Source organism: Ixodes scapularis, unplaced genomic scaffold (genome assembly GCF_016920785.2).
Source record: "Ixodes scapularis isolate PalLabHiFi unplaced genomic scaffold, ASM1692078v2 PGA_scaffold6__148_contigs__length_123643588, whole genome shotgun sequence".
Classification (NCBI taxonomy): Eukaryota; Metazoa; Arthropoda; class Arachnida; order Ixodida; family Ixodidae; genus Ixodes; species Ixodes scapularis.
This window is the reverse complement of record NW_024609881.1, coordinates 84734825-84761025: the sequence shown is the minus strand read 5'-3', so window position 1 is coordinate 84761025 and position 26201 is coordinate 84734825. Positions and strand designations below refer to the sequence as shown.

The 26201-nt window shown below is 51.0% G+C and overlaps 1 protein-coding gene across 1 annotated transcript; it reads right to left on the bottom strand.

Annotated features, from left to right (window-relative positions):
* Positions 1 to 713: 713 nt before the first annotated feature.
* LOC120840000 (receptor-interacting serine/threonine-protein kinase 4) lies at positions 714 to 23967 on the bottom strand (the record flags this gene model as incomplete). The annotated part of the gene is made up of 9 exons (XM_042294837.1): positions 714 to 1293; positions 3620 to 3781; positions 14702 to 14778; positions 16054 to 16152; positions 16593 to 16662; positions 17311 to 17465; positions 18804 to 19190; positions 22742 to 22959; positions 23838 to 23967. Coding segments are annotated over 9 exons (1380 nt in total), but the record flags the coding sequence as incomplete, so codon positions are not given.
* Positions 23968 to 26201: the final 2234 nt, after the last annotated feature.

The following is a 26201-nucleotide window of genomic DNA, read 5'->3' as shown; positions in this document are numbered from 1 at the left end:
GTCGTTTTGTGGGCTCAGTTTGCAGTAGGGATCCGGTTTTACGTGCATAGGAAACGAAACAACATGCAGCGTCACTTGGCAGCCAGGTGAGCCATCGAGTCGCCTCGCGCAAACATCTCCGCCTATCGAAAAAGTTTCCGCTGGTCTGTTTCGAAGGGAAGTTCTTGCAAAAAGGAGGCAATGTGATTATCACTTTAGTTGACGGTCGCTATACATGTGCGGGGACTCTGACATAAAACATCTCTGGACGCCACGTGAAAACGTCTCGCAATGATGTCCGTAGTCCCGTGGCGTGTTCCCGGGTGACAAGATTGTGCTTTCTGTTAATCTTCAGGTCTCTTTTTTCCGTCCTTAATGATTTCGAACCTAAGTTAAGACGGAGCCATTCATACTGCTATTATTGGGTGCAGGGCCGTACCCAGAAAAAAATTTCGGGGGGGGTTTTCGGGGACAACGGCGGCCATTTTGTCTGATTTTCGCCTATGAATCGTGCATCGGTGGCATATAATGAAGAGTTATAGCAAACCGAAGAACCGGTCCCGGTTTGGTACCCGGTAGCCGACCGGTGCCACTGCGCGTGCGCAGAGGTGGAGATTAAAATCGGCTGGCTGCAAGTGCACCGACCAGGGCCGTACCCAGAAAAAAATTTCGGGGGGGGTCAGAACCCCCTAACCCCCCCCCCTGGTTACGGCCCTGATTGGGTGGTGTTTTAAAGATGACAACGGTTTAACTTTTGGGTCGTCGAATCCGAGAGCGTGTCTAACGGGAAAGTCCCTTTTGGTTAGCGTGGTGGTGAATAGACTTGGCGAGAAGGAACTTCATCCCTTGGCCAAACTCTGAGTAAACCTTAATTCAAGGTGCTAGTTGCTTCAAACATATTCGGATCGGATGGTCTGGGAGCTGGCTGTGTTACGAGGCATTATTCGACTCTCCCTAGTGGCGATATAATCGCTGTGCACGCGCACTCGTCTGCTACACGTATCGGCGTATGGCTGATATTGATCACGTGATCACAGAGTTTGTTTGCACCATGCAGACGGCTTTCCGGTTTCTGTCTCTTCTTGGTGGGCGCCGAAAGCGTATCGTCTGCGAACAATCTGTCGAAAGTGGGAGGCTGGGGATGAGGGTATTGATTCGTAATGGCTGAGCATGATCGGGGGTCAAAAAGGCACAATGAAGTGTTGTTTTCGGACTTCCTCCTACCGTCGACGTCAGTCTTGGCCCATGGAGGACGCGGCCATCTGGACCAGCTTGCGTGTGGACCGCTTGCGACTGTTCCCGGACTGCCCGTTTCTGCGTGGACCGAAGGTTGGAGATAGGCGCATTTATATCGAGAGTGAATAAGGAAAATTTGGCGTTTACAAAAACAACTCGTTCAATATGTTTTGTTTTTTTTTAGAGCGAAGCTAGCTCTTAGGCGTTTTTTTCCGGCTTGAGCGGCGTCGCCGTCGGCGTAACCGTGGCGACGTTTCGGCACCGTGCCGAAACGTCCGCGCGGGGTCACGTGTCACCCCTTTCGGGGGGGGGGGGGGGGTGTCAGGGGGGTCACGTGACCCCCTGAGGGGGGTTGGTGACCCCCTGAGGTCACGAGAATCACGGGACCTTGCGGTTACGCCGACGCCGCTTGGAGGGAGGAGCAGCATGGTGAGGAGGAGGGGTATACCCTTTCCTCAGTACCCTTCCCTCCTCCTCCTCAAGAGCTGCGGTCTAATTCGGCGTTGCGGGGAGTTGTAAACGGCTTTCATTTTATTTTTATGTTGACACGATTGATTTGTGGAGTTAAATATGCATGCATGGTGAAGAATCCTGATGGGCTTAAAGAAAGCATGAGGCTGGCCATTTCAAATGCAAAGACAGCTACGAATGCTTAGAAACTAGCCGTTTTGAATGGAGCAACATTGAACCTGACTAAACAACTTGAATCAAATATTGTATTAAATCAAACTTGATGACACCTGTTGTGGAATGCCTAACTACTTTATTATAGAACTCAAGAAGGTAGGGCGAGGGAAACGAAGGCTAGGGAGAAACACGCGGAACGCTGGTGAGGAGAGGGAATTCCTCCTCCTCCAGCGTTTTGTCTTCTTCCTCCTCCCCGGCCTTCCTTTCCCTTGTCCTCCCTTTTGTGAACGTTAGGATTATCGAATTTTCCCAACCAATCTTTCGTTTTTGCAAGGATGCCGCAAAATAACGATCGAAGCTATCACTAAGTGTTGCACTCCGGGAGCAGTTTGCAAGCACTGGGCAGTAACGTTATTACCTTCGCCGAAAAATGCTGGGCGTAGCATGCGAACCGCCATTCTTTGCTTGGTTTAGAAGTCACAGTTTACGCTTGCGTTAGCAGACGAACCACAGTTGTTCACTTGGGTTACCGTCAACGAGCTTGAATGGCACGGTTTCCGCCATCTTGTCCGTTTGCCACATCACGGATCAGATGGCTACACCCAGAGCTGGGCAAGATCATGGTCAGCAGATTAAGCCATCTGGGGCTGTTTTCCAATCTTTCTCGAATAGATTCGAGTTGTTCCGGCAGGTCATGTCACGTGACAAGACAGATAGAGCAACTGGACGCGGGTAGGTTTTCGAACGTTAAGGTACAGAACCTTTACCCTAGAGTAAGATTGAGTAAATTTTGAAACATGACCCTGCTGACCGTGATCTGGCCAGTCTGATCTGCCCACCTCTGGGTGCAGCCATCTTGATGTTACATGATCACTAATGTGGCGAACGGACAATATGGCAGCAAATGGGGAGGTGCCATTTTCGACCACTTGCGCCGTGGCCGTGGCACCGCGGGTGAGGCCCTTGCCCTCACCCGCGGGTTTTATTTCACATTGTCCACACCTCTCTGTCATCTATTGGGCAGGAGATCGAACTATAGGGGGCGCTCTGACCCGTTTGTTTTCCCCACGCTCGGTGTTTACTCAACACAAGGCCTGTACACATGCCAACAGGCCTTATGGGCATGGCCATGTCATCTTCTACAATAGAGCGCGGGGCACAGTTTAATGTAAAACATACTAACAATCGACGAAGCGACGTTAAGTGCCGGATCTATCTTCTGAGAATGCGAGCTTGACCCACTTCGGCTTTTGTGCTAAGCTGGGATCGTGCATGCTGCATTGTTCATCCAGGCCGTCGTGGAAGCAAAAGAGCCCCTCCTCCCCCTCGCCGGAGAACACGAACTCCAGCCGAACGCTGACGCCGCGTTCGGTTATGTCGGCCGAGCGCTGCGTCATTGTATTTGTTGTCCCCATCCGTGTAGTTGATAAGTTAGCCGCTTGGGGCGTAACGGTCTGTCCTCCTCAATACGTTGTCGTCCTCCCCTTGTACATATCATCTCATAATCATCATCACTAGACGTGGCGCCGCGGGCCTCCGTGGTACAGGCTCGCTTTCCGCGGTGCCACGGCTCTCTTGAGCCAATAAAGATTATTATTATTATTACTACTACTGTTCTCAGTTTACTCAAGCTCGTTGGTTTACCATACAAATCACAGTTCTTTGTTTGGGTTACCATACAAACCGGAGCTCTTCGTTTGCAGCAAGCAATGAGCTAAGGCTCGCTATAGCCGCCGAATAGACTATGCGGATAAAAAATACTCACTGCTTGCCGGACTGGCGGTACTTGTCGATGTGCGTCCAGAGGCCAGAGAGCAGCGTGGAGACGTCGTCCAGTGCGTATTCTTCGACCATGTCCTGGACGGTCCTGCCGAGGGCGTCTTCGATGGCCAGGTTGGCGCCCCAGGACAATAGGGTCCGCACGCAGTCGGCGTAGTTGCTGCGCACAGGACTCGCGTATTAGCCGCGGCGTTCGACCTCCACGCGCGCTGCGGCAAGGAGCGGAACTACGGTCATCTCACTATGGCTTCCGAGATATTTTTCGCGCGTGGCTGCGCTTGTATTTTGAGCCTGATGACTGTATTATTTTTTTATATATATATATATTTTTTTTATAAACGGCCCACTTTGGCAAACGCTCGGAGAGTAGCCAGCGAAGAGTATATGTCACATCCGGCGCAATCGTGACGTAGTTTGTCTCGGGATGAGCAAACCTGCGCCGAGGCTGACGTCGTCAGGATGCCCTAGCCGTTCCAGCCACCGAAGCCGTGCTTTTGTACGAACTTTGAGTGACGCTTGTTAATCTATAATCACGTAGAGGGAGAATAGCAACGTCTGGGAGACACAAAAAAAAGAGTCCCGTTGAGTGGGGAGTTCCTCCCTCCCCTCATCTCTTGCGCTGGCCCTAGAGCTGTCGGGAGGACTTCAGGTTCAAAGCATGTATAGTTCTAGGCGAGACAGTTATCGTCACTACCTGTCAAGGTTCCCAGACGGGCATTACAAACGAGGCTTCAGCGAAATCCACGAGGTGCTCTTTGGTAATCATGTCATATAACACCCGAGACTGTGGTGGAAGAACTTGGGAACTTTTTAGTAGAAGGAACATACACAGAAGCTATCACCAGCTCGCCTGCACACTCACTGTCTTTTCACTTGCTCTTTGCTAATTGTCCAATTTGTTTTAAAATTCCTTTTCGTGTCTTTTTTTTTTTAACAAGATATTAATGTCCGACGTGATACTGCTCTTTTTAAAACGTACAGACCAAAAAATCAGCGCCAAAATTTCGTTGTAGTATCCCTTTAAACCAAATCAGAGTAACTGTGCAGTTACCCTAGCAGAGTAACTGTATAGACTCTGCTTGCGGAGCATATACATATATGCTTCGCAAGCAGAGTCTGTAAAGTTACTTTACAGTGTACGCTCTGCTTGCGAAGCCAGAGTATCCCGTTCAGGTTCTTTTCGCCGTCAATTCCGTATTGGCGAAGAAGCGTTCACGTGCGCCGAGCTGGATCCAAATTTCATGCGGGAAAGCGAACTCGCAGGAAAGTTTCGGGCAGTGCATGTTTCTCGCTTTGCGTTTGCGAAATATATATGCTACACTAAAATCGAACGGACTAGGGGCTCCCTTGACCCCATTGGAGACTATGTGTAGCCACTGGGTACAGCATTCTTTTGTAACAGAGCGATGCTTTACAACGCGTTTCTGAAGTCTGGGAAGCAGACGACTCGGAGCACGGCACATCCGAGCACCGCGGACCAGACAACAACGTGCAGCTACGGCTTGCGTAGGAACAAAGTTTTCGTCGGCTACTACAAATGACGGCCCTACGGAGCACGCGACGCTTCACATTTGCGCGGCCACGCCATCCGCTCCTCCTGCAGAAGCGACGGGCGCTTCCCGCAGTGTGGCCTTGAATCCAACATGGCTGCCCTGAAAGCGCCATTGCGATACTCTGCTCCGCAAGCGGAGCATATACAGTTATTGTAAACCAAACCAGAACCAATAATACAAAAAAAGAGAGCCACGAATGATCATCATCATTATCATAGGCGGAAAGTTTTCAATTTCCCGGGGGAGGGGAGGAGGACGGGTCCGCCCCCCCCCCCCCCCCACCCCCTCCCCCGGCAAATAATATCACAAACATTTTGTTTGTAATATTGCTGGAACAATGCTCACATGCGAGGTCCCACCTTAGTCCTCCGTGTCTCGAATGGGACGAAGACAGTGAGAACAGCACGCAAACTAACCAACGGTGCAGCGATAAAGAGCTAGTAAAACTGAAATTATAATGCAATTAAATGCACCTAGCTGTGTTTGGAGATTTATGTTTGTCCTTTGTCCCTCTTGTTCCCCTTCTCCAGGGATTATTTTCGTCATAAAACTGAAACTTCGTTTTCTACAATCGCTCGTACAAAGAGCAGAAAATAAAAAAAAGTCGTAGGCACGGTCGCGGAGAGCACGAGGAGTGAAACTCGCGTGACTTCCTGCGAACCCACTTTTAGTGACGTATGTCGATGCCTCCCCTCTGACCGCCCCGACACCTTGCGGTACACTGTTACGTCACAGTGCACTGGCGGGAACTTTGAATTGGGCCTCGTATTTCTATTTTTTATAAAAAAAGCTACGCACCTCTATAGTGAAACAATTTTTTTTGTAATGTCCTGACATGCCATTTCAACGCCTAGCATGAAAACAATTTTTTTTTTTTGGCGTGTCAGAGGCCCTTTAAAGGACCTTGGCAACGATATTCAATTGGAAGGTTTTTCACTCTACACGAGCTTACTGGCACACCTGGGACTCAAGGATACCCACACGCAACGCCACTGGCCAAGAAACTCCTTTGTTGCGGTGTAATTTCAAGGACAAAAGCGATCATTTTCATTCAATCTCTCCTTTGCAAAATTTGATGACGTAACGTGGGGATCGCAGTACACCCAAGTGACGATATTTGAATGCGGTTCATAGATTGGACCCGAGCATTGCGTGGGCACTCGACTTGGGCTCGTGATAATTGCTAGCTCGAGAAGCATTCGGGTAGTGACCCGTGTCCAATCGCTGCAACGACGACAACAGCCGAGCCATAACAATGTCTGGAAGTCAGCGCGTGTCCTGCGCTTTGCCAACCCCAGCGCGAGGCTATGATCAACACTGGCGGCATATAATCGGCTCCAGATCACGTGGCCGCTTGTTCTGGCTGCGAGTTGAGGGGGTGAACGCTGATCGTTTTTCTTAAATTTTTTTTTTGGGACGTCTATTGCGTGGGGTGAAGAACGAACGCCCGTTTCATAGGTCATTAACATTAGGGATCCGTTTTAAGCGGTATTTTCGCAAAGTACAAAAATTGTTGCATCGCTCCTTTAAAGGAGCGGTGCAACGATATCCAATTGGCATGTTTCTCACTTGACACGAGCTTACTGGCACTAGTTGGACTCAAGGATACTCACACGCAACGCCACTGGCCAAGAAACTCCTTTGTTGCGGTGTAATTTCAAGGACAAAAGCGATCATTTTCATTCAATCTCTCCTTTGCAAAATTTGATAACGTAACGTGGGGATCGCTGTACACCGAAGTGACGATATTTGAATGCGGTTCATAGATTGGACCCGAGCATTGCGTAGGCACTCGACTTGGGCTCGCTATAATTGATCGCTCGTGAAGCATTCGGGTAGTGACCCGTGTCCAATCGCTGCAACGACGACAACAGCCGAGCCATGACAAGTGGCCGAGTGGACTGAAGCGCTCGACGCGCGTGGAGCGAAAGCTCGCGCTGCAGAACCCAGGGATCCTGGGTTCGAGCCCCACCCCTGCCCGTTTCGATCTGGATGAGCATCGTACCGGCGTGCGGTCGTGTATCACTACTGCGTGGTGCACGTTAAAGACCCCAGGCTAGCGGTTGTACTGCACTGGCTAAATTGCTCATCTACAGCGTGTGACTCGTCGCAACTTTAATGGCAGACCAACTACACGCTGTATAAATTTCCCCAAAAAACCCCAATTATTATTCTGGAACTCAGCGCGTGTCCTGCGCTTTGCCAACCCCAGCGCGTGGCTATGATCAACACTGCGCGGCATATAATCGGCTCCAGATCACGTGGCCGCTTGTTCTGGCTGCGAGTTGAGGGGGTGAACGCCGCTTGTTTTTAATTTTTTCTGGGACTTCTATTGCGTGGGGTGAAAAACGAACGCGTGTTTCATAGGTCATTAACGTTAGGGATCCGTTTTAAGCGGTATTTGCGCAAAACACAAAAATTGTTGCATCGCTCCTTTAAGGGTGAACAGAGTATAAGGGCTCGTTCACACAGTGGCGTTCGAGCGCGACTGCCACCACTTGCGCCTCGCTAAAGCCTAGTTCACATGCAGCGGTTTTGGCCCTAGAGCGGCGCGATTTCTGCCGTCGCGGCGCTCTGGCCAGCACCAGCAATTCTGCGGCACGAGCGCCGCGACGGCAGAAATCGCGCCGCTTTAAGCCTAGTTCACATGCAGCGATTTTGGCCCTAGGGCGGCGCGATTTCTGCCGTCGCGGCGCTCTGGCCAGCACCAGCAATTCTGCGGCACGAGCGCCGCGACGGCAGAAATCGCGCCGCTTTAAGCCTATCGTAATCGTAATCGTAATCTTTATTGGCTCAGGAGAGCCGTGGCACCGCGGAAAGGCGACAGCCCGTACCAGGGAGGCCCGCGGTGCCACGTCTATAGTGATGATGATGATGAGATGATATATACTAGTTCACATGCAGCGATTTTGGCCCTAGAGCGGCGTGATTTCTGCCGTCGCGGCGCTCTGGCCAGCACCAGCAATTCTGCGGCACGAGCGCCGCGACGGCAGAAATCGCGCCGCTTTAAGCCTAGTTCACATGCAGCGATTTTGGCCCTAGGGCGGCGCGATTTCTGCCGTCGCGGCGCTCTGGCCAGCACCAGCAATTCTGCGGCACGAGCGCCGCGACGGCAGAAATCGCGCCGCTTTAAGCCTAGTTCACATGCAGCGATTTTGGCCCTAGGGCGGCGCGATTTCTGCCGTCGCGGCGCTCTGGCCAGCACCAGCAATTCTGCGGCACGAGCGCCGCGACGGCAGAAATCGCGCCGCTTTAAGCCTATCGTAATCGTAATCGTAATCTTTATTGGCTCAGGAGAGCCGTGGCACCGCGGAAAGGCGACAGCCCGTACCAGGGAGGCCCGCGGTGCCACGTCTATAGTGATGATGATGATGAGATGATATATACTAGTTCACATGCAGCGATTTTGGCCCTAGAGCGGCGCGATTTCTGCCGTCGCGGCGCTCTGGCCAGCACCAGCAATTCTGCGGCACGAGCGCCGCGACGGCAGAAATCGCGCCGCTTTAAGCCTATCGTAATCGTAATCGTAATCTTTATTGGCTCAGGAGAGCCGTGGCACCGCGGAAAGGCGACAGCCCGTACCAGGGAGGCCCGCGGTGCCACGTCTATAGTGATGATGATGATGAGATGATATATACTAGTTCACATGCAGCGATTTTGGCCCTAGGGCGGCGCGATTTCTGCCGTCGCGGCGCTCTGGCCAGCACCAGCAATTCTGCGGCACGAGCGCCGCGACGGCAGAAATCGCGCCGCTTTAAGCCTATCGTAATCGTAATCGTAATCTTTATTGGCTCAGGAGAGCCGTGGCACCGCGGAAAGGCGACAGCCCGTACCAGGGAGGCCCGCGGTGCCACGTCTATAGTGATGATGATGATGAGATGATATATACTAGTTCACATGCAGCGATTTTGGCCCTAGGGCGGCGCGATTTCTGCCGTCGCGGCGCTCTGGCCAGCACCAGCAATTCTGCGGCACGAGCGCCGCGACGGCAGAAATCGCGCCGCTTTAAGCCTATCGTAATCGTAATCGTAATCTTTATTGGCTCAGGAGAGCCGTGGCACCGCGGAAAGGCGACAGCCCGTACCAGGGAGGCCCGCGGTGCCACGTCTATAGTGATGATGATGATGAGATGATATATACTAGTTCACATGCAGCGATTTTGGCCCTAGAGCGGCGCGATTTCTGCCGTCGCGGCGCTCTGGCCAGCACCAGCAATTCTGCGGCACGAGCGCCGCGACGGCAGAAATCGCGCCGCTTTAAGCCTAGTTCACATGCAGCGATTTTGGCCCTAGGGCGGCGCGATTTCTGCCGTCGCGGCGCTCTGGCCAGCACCAGCAATTCTGCGGCACGAGCGCCGCGACGGCAGAAATCGCGCCGCTTTAAGCCTATCGTAATCGTAATCGTAATCTTTATTGGCTCAGGAGAGCCGTGGCACCGCGGAAAGGCGACAGCCCGTACCAGGGAGGCCCGCGGTGCCACGTCTATAGTGATGATGATGATGAGATGATATATACTAGTTCACATGCAGCGATTTTGGCCCTAGAGCGGCGCGATTTCTGCCGTCGCGGCGCTCTGGCCAGCACCAGCAATTCTGCGGCACGAGCGCCGCGACGGCAGAAATCGCGCCGCTTTAAGCCTATCGTAATCGTAATCGTAATCTTTATTGGCTCAGGAGAGCCGTGGCACCGCGGAAAGGCGACAGCCCGTACCAGGGAGGCCCGCGGTGCCACGTCTATAGTGATGATGATGATGAGATGATATATACTAGTTCACATGCAGCGATTTTGGCCCTAGAGCGGCGCGATTTCTGCCGTCGCGGCGCTCTGGCCAGCACCAGCAATTCTGCGGCACGAGCGCCGCGACGGCAGAAATCGCGCCGCTTTAAGCCTAGTTCACATGCAGCGATTTTGGCCCTAGGGCGGCGCGATTTCTGCCGTCGCGGCGCTCTGGCCAGCACCAGCAATTCTGCGGCACGAGCGCCGCGACGGCAGAAATCGCGCCGCTTTAAAGGGGTACTCCGCCGTTTTCTTCATAGTCCCCGATTTGCCTAAAAGCTTGCTAGACACACCAACAAACATCGCTGAACTAGTAACCCAAATATTTGGACAAAATAACGTTTTTTCGTGCAGTTACAGAATTTACAATTTTGGACCTCATCGTGTTTTTCAAAGTGAAAAGCTCTACGGGCAACATTGAAAAAGTGACGTCATGGTTGTGTAGGAGTTCACTCTTTGGGCTGTAGACTTTGTTCACATCTGATTACAAACAGTTTCATGGTGTCAAATGAATGCTTTGTAAGGTCGCTCCAGCCCCCGCGCAGCAGCGCGATACAAATGCTCAGCATAGTTCATATTTAGACTGCCTGCTCGAACTGCAATCCAGCCCAACCGTGACGTCAGGGCAATGAAAAGCGCGGGTATATTCGAATCTTCGTTTTGGCGTCGTTTTCATTTGCCGATTTCACAAAAACTATTCTGAATTTCACGATACTAAATAGCATACCGAAAAGAGTAACTGATGGCGATTTCGAATATATGGTTAGTTGGGGTTGCTCAAAATATCGCCGGAGTTCCCCTTTAAGCCTAGTTCACATGCAGCGATTTTGGCCCTAGGGCGGCGCGATTTCTGCCGTCGCGGCGCTCTGGCCAGCACCAGCAATTCTGCGGCACGAGCGCCGCGACGGCAGAAATCGCGCCGCTTTAAGCCTATCGTAATCGTAATCGTAATCTTTATTGGCTCAGGAGAGCCGTGGCACCGCGGAAAGGCGACAGCCCGTACCAGGGAGGCCCGCGGTGCCACGTCTATAGTGATGATGATGATGAGATGATATATACTAGTTCACATGCAGCGATTTTGGCCCTAGAGCGGCGCGATTTCTGCCGTCGCGGCGCTCTGGCCAGCACCAGCAATTCTGCGGCACGAGCGCCGCGACGGCAGAAATCGCGCCGCTTTAAGCCTAGTTCACATGCAGCGATTTTGGCCCTAGGGCGGCGCGATTTCTGCCGTCGCGGCGCTCTGGCCAGCACCAGCAATTCTGCGGCACGAGCGCCGCGACGGCAGAAATCGCGCCGCTTTAAGCCTAGTTCACATGCAGCGATTTTGGCCCTAGGGCGGCGCGATTTCTGCCGTCGCGGCGCTCTGGCCAGCACCAGCAATTCTGCGGCACGAGCGCCGCGACGGCAGAAATCGCGCCGCTTTAAGCCTATCGTAATCGTAATCGTAATCTTTATTGGCTCAGGAGAGCCGTGGCACCGCGGAAAGGCGACAGCCCGTACCAGGGAGGCCCGCGGTGCCACGTCTATAGTGATGATGATGATGAGATGATATATACTAGTTCACATGCAGCGATTTTGGCCCTATAGAGCGGCGCGATTTCTGCCGTCGCGGCGCTCTGGCCAGCACCAGCAATTCTGCGGCACGAGCGCCGCGACGGCAGAAATCGCGCCGCTTTAGGGCCAAAATCGCTGCATGTGAAACACGCTTAACCCCCCATTCACACTGGAAGCGGATCCGCGTTCGCGAAGCGGTTGCGAACGCGGTTGTATAAAGATTCAGTACAATTGCACGCGCACTCGGTGACATCAAATGCGCGTGCAATTGTACTGAATCCTTATACAACCGCGTTCGCAACCGCTTTGCGAACGCGGATCCGCTTCCAGTGTGAATGAGCCCTTAGGGCCAAAATCGCTGCATTTGCGTCTAGCTGTTGCTATGGCGACACGACGAGCCAACGGGGAGGCGATGTGCAGCACGAGGCAACGCAGTCGACGCACCTGTGTAAACTAGTTAAGTGAGCGACCCGTAGAAGCGAATGGCGACGGAGCACCCGCTCGTGGCATGTGTCTTGCACATTTCGACGACAATATTTAGCGATACTTATTTAAAAAAAAAACGCATTTTTTTAAGAGGCTTTATTTACAAGCGGCTCTGCTTACAAGTTGTGTACAGCGCGACGAACGGCACAGATGCCGCAAGAGCTCAGCTCTAAACATGCGGCAGTCAAATTTATTTTATAAATATTTAAATAACGGGAGGAAAGAAGAAACATGGGTAAAAGTCTACATTTGTTCAAACAACAGAAGCGTGTGTCCAGCTGCAGCGCAGGCCTGACGGCCATCGCTTCGGTTCACTACAGTCGCTGAACATTTTTCTTTTCTTTTCCATGAGACGCGGAGAAGAGCTGTGGAAAACGGCGTCTTTCTGGTCAGAGGTCCCGTAATGACCCCAAATTATTCCATCGGTCCAGGTTTTGATTCCAAACATGACCTGTGTTGGCATTTTCTGTCTTATATGCCGTTAGAGGCTAGAATATCACATTATAAAGTCACTGGATCCTGGGAAAGTAGCGCCATTTTGGTTCATGGAATCAGCAGTTTCTCAATGACCTCTCCATTCTTTGTGAGTTGATCCACATTCCCGGTGACAGGTTGCTTCGTAAAGACATTTCTTAAATAGCGAGATTTTGTTATCCACAAACCGGCGAAACAAGCGGACATCTTTGCACCGCCACCACATGCGGAGTCGGTGTTTGGCGACATTAAAAAACATATTTCGTGTCTTGAAATGCGCAAGAACAACAATACTGTCGTAAGAGTTCTGTGGAGATAAGCATGACTGATAAATCTATTGCGTGCATAGTGCCAAGTACGCTTATATTGGCCAGGAGTCGCTTTCGAAGATTTGAATGGAGCTAAATGGCGATTTCCATGGCAACGGAGATCGATCAGCCATTCACCTTGCGAGGTTTTAGTTGTCTGCATGTTCGTGCCTGGTCGTGCTCGGCTAGCAGACAGGGAAGGCAATGGCGCTACTTTTCCAAGATCCAGTTATCCAGTTGCTTGAGCCAGAGGAGGCTATTGTAAACAAATGCGTATAGAAAAAAAAAAAAAAAGGAGGGGAGAAAAAAAAAAAGAGACCACATGCAAAAAGGACAACCATGCATTTAGTGTACTCGTGATTTATTATTAAATTTCCTCCATGTTAGAGGGTTCCCGCACGGATAGTTTCGCCCGAATTTCGGTCCCGGAAAATTGGGAGTATGTGATCACGCAATGATCACATACATAAAGTCGAATTTCCACATTGCCGCACTAATACCGACTACAGATCATTCATACCTCGTACGTCTGTTGACTGGAAACACCTTTCCACATCCATTGCCACAATTGTTAATCCTGTTGATTTTAAAAATGCTGTATCCATACTACTAGAACTTGATTCATGATTTGAGTGTTCTATTAACTTGTACGCAGCGGCGTAGACTTTCCATTTTCCCGGGGGAGGGGCAGTATGAGAAGTTCTCCGGGGAGGGGGGGGGGGGGGGGGGGGGTACTGCGCGCAGTGCTTAAAGCCTCCCGCAAGCTGAGGGGGGGTCTCTACAAGAAGGTTGGGGGGGGGGGGGGGGGGGGGGGAAGAGGGGGGTTTCACGAGATGTACTAGATGCACATAAAATGAACTCCACTGCTGACTCTACCCACTCTGCACCTGTAACCCGCAAATTGATAATCCCAAAATAAATGTTACATCCCTGAAAACGAAGCTATTTACTCAAAGAGATATTTATACTTCACTAATGCTGGGGCTGTGGAGGAGGGTCTCAGACCATCCTTTAAAATCAATGGGGGGGTCCGAGACCCCCTGAGACCCCCCAGACTTTAAGCCCTGGCTGCGCGTAACCTTCTCGCCATAACTGGAGATTGAAGCTAACGAAAGCACGCTGGGATTCCATTTCCCATGCATTTTGTCAATAAAGGCAACGTGGGCGTTATTTTGTTTACATGCCACTATAGAAGCTCGTTACATGGCACGTAAACAGCGTCACGGTAAGGATCATAGCCCGGGCTTGGGGAAGGGGAGGCTCTGCCCCCCCTCCCCCCCCCCCCCCCTTCCCGGATCTCAACAGGGGGGCACGAGTCCCGATGCCCCCCCCCCCCCCCCCCCCCCCCCCCCCGAAGTCTACGCCTATGCTTGTACGTAATAATCTCACCCCCTCTGTAATGCCTTCGGGCCCTGAGGGTACCGATAAATGAAATGAAATGATCACCTGATGCAAATCCAGTACGAACCCTTCACAGAACGTCTTCGATAAAGACCGTTCACTGACCTTGATGGCCCAGTTCACTGCTTGAGTGACGAGTCTTGCGACCTCGTTGCTGACAACTCCTTTTCCAGAATTTCGCGGCGTTTTTCTTTTCTTGTTTGAACCGAAACTAAACAGCGACCCGTTGAGCGCACAGATAAATTGTCCTAATATCACGAAGACCGAGTTAAATCCAGATGCACCTCATCCACAACTGGAAGACTCGGGGGGGAGTCGGTTCCTAATGGCAGGACGATAATAGCTGGCAAAAAGTTTGCATATAAGAAGGGTTTGGATTTGGGCTAGTTTGTTGAACACGTTTAGGGGTTTAACCCCTAAACAAATTTGCATATAAGCTAGTGGGCCTTTCAGAGGATGCATTTTGAAATGCCCATTTTTAAAGACAACGTCTACTGTCTGCTTCATTCGCAAGATTTCGTTTGCTTACTTTAGGGCGGCCAGGTGAAGAGGTGTGAAGCCATCCGCCGTGATGTTGTCCACGTCAGCTCCGACTTTGAGCAGCACCTGCGGCGAAAACCATAACAGGAAGTATGTGGTCTCATCTCACTTTGTCTACACGGTCTCCGAAAGTATGTAACACTTACTCGAGTATTATACATGGTTAAAGCGGCGGTACAACAATATCCAGTTGAAATGTTTTATTTTCTTTTTACTTTAAACGTGCTTACAGGCACTAGTGGGACTCAAGGATACTCGCACGCAATGCCACTGGTCAAGGAACTCCTTTGTTGCGGTGTAATATCGAGAACAAAAGCGTGCGTTTTCATTTAATCTCTCCTTCGTGAAACTTGATGACGTAACTGGGGGATCGCGGTATCCTTCAGTGACGATATTTGAATGCGGCTCATAGATTGAACCCGGGCATTGCGTGGGCACCCGATATGGGCTCTTGTTAATCGATAGCTCGGAAGCATTCGGGTGTCCAATCGCTACAACGACGACAACAGCTGAATCCTAAATATGTCTAACTTGGAGGGGGATCGGTGGCCGAGTGGGCTGAAGCGCACACCTAGCTCGACGCGCGTGGAGCGAAAGCTCGCGCTGCAGAACCCAGGAATCCTGGTTTCGAGCCCCACCCCTGCCCGTCTCGATCTGGATGAGCATCGTACCGGCGTGCGGTCGTGTATCACTACTGCGTGATGCTCATCCAGATCGAAACTGGCAGGGGTGGGGATTGAGCCCAGGATTCCTGGGTTCTGTAGCGCGGGCTTTCGTGCACGAGCACCTGCAGCTCCTTTGGAGCGAAAGCTCCACGGAAGCTGGACGTGGAGCGAGCTTTCGCTCCGCGTGTTCCGAGCTGGTGTGCGCCAGCCCCTTCGGTCACAGGATAGCCAGGGGTGGCCAGGCTCACCCGGCCTAAGAGCCGCTCGCGCTTCATGACTTCCGCCGTGCTTTGGCTGTGTGTGCGCGCGCGAGGTGCACGGCACGAAGAAGCGTTGTCAAAGGTAGGAAGCGAGCGCCAGAGCCGAACACTGAAAATGGAACCGGCCAGGAGCGCCATTTTTTGGAAGGTCTGTAATAAGCAAATCTTAGCAAAAGCGGAGCGGAAGTTCGTCTGCTTCTTGAGCAGCAGTTGTGGTGACGTCAGTACGACGCCGAGCTCTGATTGGTTCTGAATGAAGGATAGTGGGTAAACCTCGAGGCAGCTTGCTTCGAGGTCTACCCACTATCCTTTAATCAGAGCCAATCAGAACTCTGCGTCCCTCTGACGTGTCCGCAACCCCTGCAAAAGAAGCAGACGACTTGTTCTCCAGTTAACGTGTTGGCGTTTCCCTTTACCTCGAGGCAGGAGTTGTGTCCGTTCATGGCGGCCAGGTGCATGGCCGTGTAACTGGTCGGGTCCAGCGCGGCCACATCGGCTCCTTCCAGCGCTAGATACTGTGAAGGGAGAGATGCAAACAAAACATAGTTGGGCGAAGCTGACCTGGACAGCAGCACGCAGCAGAATTATTTGTGTGCACTCTTTGTGAAGTGACGCGTTATCACTGACGTCCCTGCAGACTTTCTACCAGGAGTTGACCTTCTTCACCCATATACGATGAAACAGTAGCCTGATACTCTACTATGTAGTTAAAAAAAAAAAAGAACTTGCTGGGATTGATGGACGAGACCGCGCACACACAAATCTATACGCCTTAGTGCGCCTTTTAATTTAATTAATTAATAAAAAAAACTGCTCTTGGTTTTGCCGTTGCAATGAGCGCCACATAATACTACTACTCACGTGTGGACACGCAATATAATTTTGATGGGGGCCATTTTGTCCGGATCCTCATTTTGTCACGTGATAATGGGGCCACCAGAGCGAGCGGGCTTACCTTTACGACCTCCGATTGTCCATTGGCAGCCGCTAGGTGGATGGGGGTCCAGCCTCGTTCGTCTACTGTCCTGAAAAAGGAAAGGAAAGCAGAAGCCTGTTTAGGGTGGCGTTGATTCATGAAAGATTAAGGATAACCTGTGGCTGTCCTCAGAAATCCAACCCAATCGACGTGTGTGTTTATCCCTTCCTTGTCGTCAGTTTGCCTCCTTTTAAAATTGCGTGTAACCTAAACCGGCTCGCCTGTTAACTTTGTCTTCAACGGACAGAAGCGGGCACATTTTTTGTCCTACCAATAGATGATGGCAAACACCGAAACGTCTTTGAGTGTCATTCGAATGCTCCTTTATATTCCGCTTCCCGTAACATAGTGCCGGATTACGAGGCCGCTGCATGTGGCACGCTTAGCCGCCAGATTTGACCGTCGCGAGTGCTGCGGTGAAGACTGTTACTACGCTCTGTCTTACAATAACTTGGAAACACGAAGAAAGCTATGGACAGACTGCCCTGTATGCAGCCACATCAGCGTCCATTTTGGTGGCCTTTGCTGCTGAGTGCGCATCTTCTGCAACGTATACGTTTCGCACCCCTATATATATATTTTTTATTACGATAGGATGAGGTAGGAAGGGCATGCGTAGCGATTGGAGTATGTGTACGAAGAAATTGCCTCGTAAGCTTTCTACGCCATTAATACGTTTGAACGACAGTGTACGTACTCCATGCGCTTGGAGTCGCTCTTGAGCAGGAGCTTGATGACGTGCAAGTCGCCCGTTCGCGCGGCCTCGTGGATGCTCAACTGGGCCACGAACTCGGCCTCGGTCATCTTCTTGTACGACGGCCCCACGCCGAAGTCGCCCTCGTCTATCTCCGGCTGGCCGGGGGAGGGAAAGAGACACACGCGCATGTCACTTCTCGATTTCCCTAACGTATTTTCTCGGTTTCTTAGTTTGACAGATCTGAATATTTTTTTCAGTCAAGGAAGTTGCCTCGCAACTCGGGAACTATCAACGTTCATAGTCCGTTGCAGCAAAGAAGTTCGTGCAACAAATGCTCAACACTTGAATAGACATTTTGCAAAGCGTGCAGCGCCAACAGCAGCGCCCACGGAAATGCCGGAAGCTGGCTGCATACAAAACCGGCTGGAATAGACGACGAACGACACATATGCTGAAGAGGATCAGGACGTTCTCATGATTCATTGCGCTTAGTTGGTACGTGAATCACCAGAATACACCTAATATTTAGTGTTACTGTCTAGGAATAAACATAAAAATATTTTATTTTTATTCCTAGACAATGGACACTTACTTCCGTCCAGTTCTAGATAGTTATTTTGTTTGTTTGCTTGAAAATAGGATGCACACGTAACAATAACCAAAATTTGAGCGAATTTAGCTGGTATACTTCATGGAACACAGGCCATCTGCTGGGCTGCGTTCCTGATGCCGTAAAGTCGGCCATAACAAGAACCAGAAATTTCAGTCGGTACAAGGATTAAGCATTCTGAGTGTCGAATGCTTCGTCACCGGCGGTGTTCATGTCAATACTGTTCCAGGTCCGGCCTACCTCCTGAGGTCACGCCAGTTAGCACAGCAATCTTCTTGACAGGGCGCCTCCTTCATATTTAAACCTCCTCCTCCTCCTCCGTACCCTTCCCTCCTTCTCCTTCATATCCCCCTCTTCCCACAGTTTCCCCGCTAAATTTAGCTGAAAAATTGACGCCACGTCACTTCAACACCAACTCCGTTTCCCCGCTAAACTTAGCGGGGGAAATGACGTCACATGACTTCGTGTCATGTCACCTATGAACGAATTCAGTTTCTCCTCTAGATTTAGCAGAAAAATTGACGTCACGTGACCTCAACACTAATTCAATTTCCCGCTAAATTTAGCGGGGAAACTGAATGCGCAGTCTTGCATTATGGGACGTCACATACCTACACACCAATTCAGTTTCTTCGCTACATTTAGCGGCGAATTGAATTGGTGTATAGGTTTGTGACGTCCCATAGTGCAATGCGCGCGGTTACGCCGACGGTGACGGCGACGCCGCGAAACGCGGGAACGAGCGCCGGAGAGCTGCGCTCCGAAATACGCCAGTTGCATTTCGCGCGCGCTGTATGCGGTTAGCGTTTGAACAGTGTGGGCTTGACGGCTTGGTCTCATGCATCTTGTCACGCAAATAGCGACGCAAACGCGAAGCGCGTACCTTAGCCTTGTGAAGGATGTCACTGGTGTCGATTTCGATGGTGGGCCTCAAGAACATCGGCGCCGAAGAAGGACCGGCTTCGCTCGATTGGTCGCCCTCGGCATCGCCTTGGCTACGAGTGCTGGTGTCAGGATCGGCTTGAGCTCCGGCTTTCGTCTCGCCTTCAGCGGTGGCTTCAACGCACGCTTCAGCACTGGCTTGACTGGTACCTGCTGCGACGTCTGGTTCGTAATGGACATGGGCTTTGTCGTCGTCGATCCTGCTTTCGCTGGCCGTGGTAACCTCGGACACGTCTTCGGTCCCCACGGACCGCGTGTCTTCGGCATCCGTCGAGGAAATCTGCTCGCTGGTGACCAGTTCCGTGTCTGGATCTGTTTCCCTGGCCTCCTGTTGGAGACAAAGGAGAAACAGAACAGGTGTGTGATGGCAAAACAGAACATGAGGGCAGTCCAAGCTGGAAGGACTTGAAACAAAAGCTCTTGGAAACATTGAAGTGTTAGATGGCCGTTCGCTACGGTGCCCGGAACACGTCTTAGACCACAGTCACCGAGAAGGAGGGAAAGACAAAGAGGAGCTTCAGTTGTCCCGCCACCATCGCGATCTTCCTACCTTCGACAGCGGTTCGAAGTCTCGTATACCTCCAGCCCGCACGCGGAGCCAAAGCGCAGCGGAAGGCACGGAGCGCGTGCTGAAGGCTGGGCGTTCGAAAGACACGCCCTGCTGTTTTCTCTTTATCTGTGACTAGTGTACTTCGCGTCCCATTCCGCCCACACATTGGAAGTGGACGGGAGTGGCACAGATGACGTCACGAGAGCCAGCCCGGCATAAGCTGTCAGATGTCGCTCTCCTGGCAATTGGTCATGGAAGTTACAGCAAAACGTACGAGCGAACTCGTGTCGCTGTCGTCGTGGCATCCCAACTTCCGGCCGTAAAGAGCGACCTGCAGCTGAACAGGATCTACCTTTGCTGCTTTGCCACCGCCAGCTAGGATCGCGGCAGGCAGCAGCATGACACTTCTATGTTACAGTCAGGGGAAAATTAAGGAACCATTTTTGGGGACGCCGTAAGCACGCACCAGATCGTTTTGCCAAGGGAACTAACTTTACATGGATTAGGTTCAAGCCTGAAGAGGCTAAGACTCTTAGTGAAAGTTCGGCTGCCACTCTGATTCTTCCAGGCTGTTTCTTGTACACCTTTGGGATCGTAAAAAATTTGACTGCGAATTTGGTCTGTCTGCTCGGCTGCCTCTCTCTGACATTGGTACATGTGTGCTCATCCAAACTGCACGCACACTCACGCGGCTGCGACGTCGCGCCTCTGCGGTGGCGCTGCTGTCAGCACTGCGCATGCGCAGGCGTTTCACCTCATGCGAATCGCAAGCCATATAACCTCCGAATTTCTGGAGGCGTGCCTCCAGCAAATAAAAATTCGTGGCGGAAAAAAACATCACGTGAACGAGCAAAGAGGGGAGCCGCCTGAACATACCTCCTGGTCTTGCAACCTGGCTTGGTGGATGGACGTCGGTGGCCAGCTGAAGGGTGCCCCCTCCGTATTGCTCCCGAGGTCCCCCCTATGAAGGATGAAACGAAGGCGGTGTTCGAGAGAATGGGGGTGCCGGACACCGAATAGTATTTTTTTGCACGAGTACGTCTCCATGAGAACGTGAGGCGGCCACGTGCCCATAACTATCGATTTGTCGCTTTGGATAGCCTCTTGATGTGATTGCCCAAAGGTGAGAGGCCATGTTAGGTAAGGCTGCATGGGAGCTTGTGTAGGGTAGGCCAGTCCGGGGGCTCTACGTTAACTACTCGGCAAGACCGCCGACCGCCGCAATTGGTCAGCGCCAAAGTGCGGCGGTGGCCAATCGCAACGGTGGCGATCTCAACGACTTTCTCGCTGAGTGCCCAACTAAGAGCCTCAGGTGAGGTTCGGTGGCGCTAGGTTAACGTTAACAAGTTAGGTCAGTTCGGGAGAGAGGTCAGGTGAAGTTAAGGTGTCAGACCAAGCCGCGCGAGGTCGGGTCTAGGCTGGTGAGATTAGGTGAGCGTAAGGATGAGTAAGTTCAGTAGGGTCGATCAGTCCAGGACAGATGTTCGGTTAAGAAAAGTCATCGGGGTAAAGTTAGGTTAAGCCAGTTCATGGCAGGGCAGGTCCGCTTAGGGTAGCTAGAGTATAGCTACAACCTGCTGCAGCTTTCGAATAGCGGGGCAAGATCCTTCCATAAAGCTCTCGGCACGCCATGATTGGTGGTTCCTTCGTCTCTCCTCGTCTCCAGCGTTCGCTTTGCTAAAGTGGAAAGAGTGGAATGTCTTAAGGAGGAGCTTAGTTGTACCGCTATTCTTAACCTGCTACAACCTATAGATAAGTCAGAGAAAGACATCGAGGTGAGGTGAGGAGAAGCTTAAGCCAGGTCAGGTAAGGGGAGCTAGAGTAGGGGAGCTTCAGTCCAGATCAGGTATGCTGTAAAGTCGCTGTGACACTCACAATACATCATTCAAAAGGCAGTCTACAGACACTGCCTGAGGCATGCTTCTTCATGGTATGACGGTCGTCACATTGGGCATGCGAAGGCTGTCTGCAGATATATGCTTCGAAGCATAAAACAAACATATGCTTTGGACATGTCTCAGGCCTGTTGTTTCGTATAATGTATGAGCAGACTGATTGCGGCTTAGGCAGCGTAGGTGTCTGGTAGGTGAGGTCCTCACCCGAAGTCGACCCGGTCTTCCTCGTCGGTGTCGTCTCTGTTGTCCGAGACGGAGGCGAGCGCCCCCGAAGCCGTCGTCGTCCCCGAAGACGAGGACGAGGACGAAGAGCTCCGCCCGCTGGACCGACTCCAGCTTGAGTCCTGCTCCTCGGAAGAGGACGTCTCGCCGTAGCCCGTGTCTCCGGCCGCCGCCGGGTCGCGGCTCTTACGCGTCGCGGGGCTGCGCGGTTTGTCTGTCCTCTGCGTGCAGACACGTCCCCCCAAAAAACAGAACAGACAGTGAGAATCAGAAGGGAGTATTCACGCACGAACTCACGGGCAAACGCCTGAAGAAAAAAAGAGTGTCTTGGAGTGCTTAGATATAGAGTTCTATAGAACATACATGGTGTCTAGAGTGCACCTTCGGTGACTAGTATGTTTAACATCTTATGCAATGTTCATATATCGGACTCAGTCCCAAAAGTGGCAAGTCGCAGCTCGTTCCAAGCGCCGTACACAATACAAAGAACTAACACCCTTAAAGGTGTAATGTTGCTCGGAGTTCTGGCAGACACATTAAAAAAAGGGTCCTAAGTTCTTAGCAGCACCCTAGACATATTTATACGAGTAGCAGGTTCATAAGCAGCACGCGCTAAACAGTTGCACATGCACAACAACCATAAATACAGACGCAATAAAACATGCACGCAACCTCAGTTATGAAATTTACTCCTTCGCGGTTGATCGCGCCTTAGCAGTTACGAAGGTTACACCTATATTATGATTATAATGCAATTATAATGTAAAGGTGCTAGCGAGTTGGACAAGAATGACGAAAATAATCCCGGGAGTAGGGAACAAGAGGGACAAAGGACAAACACAAACACAATTGTGCTTGTCCTTTGTCCCTCTTGTTCCCCTTCTCCAGGAATTATTTTCGTCATACAGGTATGTTGCTTTTTTCGTCAATATTTCACATAAAGCGTAATATCTTGAAATTAATGTATCTCCTATGTCAAAGGGATTGAATAGGCCATGTATAAACGACCTTCTTTGAGCTGAAGCGGGTATGATGTCGTGAAAACCATTTTCCACACCTTTAAAAAATGGAGGGTGTGGTCATGTAATAACAGATTTTTTTATTAAAAGTGGGTTCATTGCCAGAGATGAGGGCGCTGAAAGGGTGTAGCCATATGCACACTGTTTACACCCTTAAGGGTGTAAAATGTCTTTTTTGTGTATAGGTGTTTACCTGAGGATGCGAGTCGTAGTGTAGGGTTCTCCTGAAATCGGACGTCGGGTACGCGGTCGTCCATCGCACCGACGTGCTGCTGCTGCTGACTACGCTCGAGTCCAAGTCCGAGGTTCGAACGTCCCTCGAGTGAGCCAGGTCACTTGGCGCTGCTGACGACGCCTCCGGGTCAGGGTCTGTGTGGTCGCCCGTCAAGCAGCTCTCGCCATGTCGGGGATCTGCGAGATTCGTCATCTCTGTCGTTGGTTTGCTGAATACAAGTTACAAACGAAGGATCTTCGTACATTAACCGAGTTAGCAAACTTCTTCGGAGTTGGCGTCTTGTATTGGGGACTCCTGAGGCATGTTTGAGAAATTTCTCGAGCAACTTGGGACAGGGTGGCTAACCACAAGGATCATGTAGGGAACACAGAGCGGGCTACTGGAATAATACGGGGAAATTCGTACAAAGACGAATTGTGGAGGGGAAATACCTCAATTTGTACACGACAGTGAAAACAACTAAGTCCAGAACTACTCAAAAATCCAAATCAATTGAGTGTTCGTTTTATAAAGAAACGTTTTTTTTTTTTTTTTGTTTTTTTTACTCACAATTACGCGATTATTGCGATCTATCATCATATGTATTCCTAGTTGCTGAATCCCTGCTGTGTGCGGACGGCGGTTCTTCGAGTCTTTTATTTTACACGTCATAAAAACAAAACAAAACAAAGGATGCCCACACAAAAGACTTGTTTTGGCTTTGAGGCTATCTCACTCTGATTTTGCGCTGAACCCTATCTGGGGGTACAACGCCCTGGCATCACTATCATTGGCTTTGGGAAAGGGGCATTTTGATGATGTTCCTTCGAGACTTTGTAGGCGAGCGTTTTCGAAGGCAAATTACTCTACCTGACGCGGCTTTTATTCGAGCGAGAAAAAGATACCTAGAGGACCCCAAGAGTAAAAATCTCGATACTAATTGAGCCACTCGTTTGAGATCTCTAAAAAGGGGAAGTAGTCGACCTATACCACAATTACTCGTCTAAGCAATTCGGTAATGAGACAGAGGGACTTTCAAGAATGGGCGAGAGAACTGGGCCCGTGGCGGACGCACATCTTTGGAGAGGCGATCCGCCGCTTCCCAAGGTCGAGTCCGTCTCCGTGCACGGCTCTTCTTCCGTCTGCGATGAGTGGTGCCGCAGCAGACGACGTCGTAGACAATACACCGAAGGCTGCAATGCAATTCAGGCGAGCATGCAGAGTGTGAGCTTGGCACAAGCTTCGAGAATAACTATGAGATATGTTACGAGAGCAGGGCAGATTTAACCCTAGCTGTAAATCTGCAAGATGCTGCTACCCTTAAACAAACGTTTTATACGCGAGGGTTTGCGCAGAGAACTACAACTTTACGGCTCCGCGCAGCCTGGAATATAGCTGTTATACTTTGTTTTGGGCTCGAAGTCGAGACGCAGCCGATGCTATATACGAGCAGATGGGAGCAATCAAGCAGCGTGAAAAGTGCACGTCACTAGGCCTTTTCTGTTTATGTTGGGTTCAGCGATGATACAGAACACGTAGAGAAACGCGACGAACAACGTGACGGTGCGCTTTTGACGGTGTCAGATTGGTCTCATCGGCTCGTCGCGTCGGCTGCATCTGGACTTTGGGTGAAACGACGTACGGAGGATAGGCTGTTGGCAAGTCTCAGTAACCGATTATGCTTCGTCATCGTTACGAATGCGTTTCGTCTGCTCGTTCAGCACTGGCTGCCTCCGGGCCTTCGTCCGGGTTCCACGTCATCACCTCCCAGATGGCAATTAACCCGAGAGGCTAACGCGGGGCACTGATTGGACACGAGTGCTGCGTCACAGTTCGGCCGGGACTCGTACCTTCTCGCTGCTGTCGGCACTGCGCATGCGCAGATGCTTTGCCTCGGGCGAATTCGGTTTCTGCGCACGCACAATGCCCACGCCCTGTGTGGGCAAACGCGGGCTCGTTTATAAACAGCGTGTTGATCGATAAAGTAAACCTGCCTGAGGCGCATCTGCAAATAATTCCACCATTATGTCCGCAGGGAATGACGTGTCTTTGTGCACCATGTATAAACAGTGTGACCGCGACGGCTTCCTTATTTAGGCGGTGTTTTGTGTTCCACTCACCAGGGTGTACTGCGTGGTCGAGATGCCCGAGCTGCTGGACTCCGGCTCTTTCCGACTCCGGTCCTCCGTGGTTCGATGGCCGCACTGGCTGCTCCACTCCGACCTCATGGTACGGCCCCTGCGGCGTCGACGAGGATCGATTTCCGGGTTCGTGCCACGGTACGACTGTCGTCCCTTTCAAAGATGCCCACTTCACCGAAAATACGCTTAATTCGTAGAGGAGTAGAGTAGGTATATACTTTCGAGTGGCGCCATCTTTGGTTATTTTCAGTTGCAATCACTCCAGCGCAGTGGCGTCACTAAGGGGAAGGGGGGGGGGGGGGGCACACTGCGCCGGGTGCGGTGCTCAGGGGGTGCAGTTAAGAAGTGAAAGCGTAATGAACATGAACCTCTCTCCAAAGTCTTAACTACTGATGAATATAGTACGTGCAATCAGGTCCTTCAATTTTAAGTGTGCCGCATATTTGTGACAAGTGTGGAAGGGAACGCGGCCTGGTAGTCTTGTCATCATAAGATATGACATGCCCAAGAACAGGTTTCAAAACGGTCGATATTAATGTAGGACACCTTCAATATCTACGGCGTCACTTCGCAAATTTCCAGCGAACCAATAAAAAAAAAATGTAGAGTGCACCAAGAAAACAACAACAACATGGCGTGTTGTTTACTTTGCTTCATAGGGACAACAAAGTACTTTTAGAAAATAAAAAATGAAAGACGTTTACAATTCTCTGTAGTGCCTAATTAGAGCGCATCTTTTGAGGAGGAGGGAGGGTATGCCCCTCCTCCCCCTCCTCTAATCTAGCTTCCCTCCCATTTAGCGGAAAGTTTATCAACATTTTCCCGCTAAATTTAGCGGGAAATGTAGCCAAAAATTTCCCGCTATATTTAGCGGGGAAACTGAATTGGTGTTGACGTCACGTGACGTCAATTTCTCCGCTAAATTTAGCGGGGAAATTTTCCTTTGTGACGTCACGTGTGACGTCATTATGGGAAACGTCGCACATAACGTGTGACGTCATTATGGAAAATGTTCCATAATGCAACGCGCGGTTACACCGACGCAGCTCAACAAGAAAACGGGTGCCCCTGCGCTCTAAAAATTGACAGCGACCTCTATGTTTAACGTTTTATGATGCATGAAATATAGTATTTGAGGACCAATTGTTTAGGTTTGTTTAGAAAACATCAAGCAGTCGTTTCGGGGAATGAAGAACCTATATTTTTATTAATTACGCCGCTATGTTTAACAGGGAAGTTGAGCTCGTACAACGGCCACGTGACATCAATTTTTCCGTTAACTTTAGCAGGAAACCAAA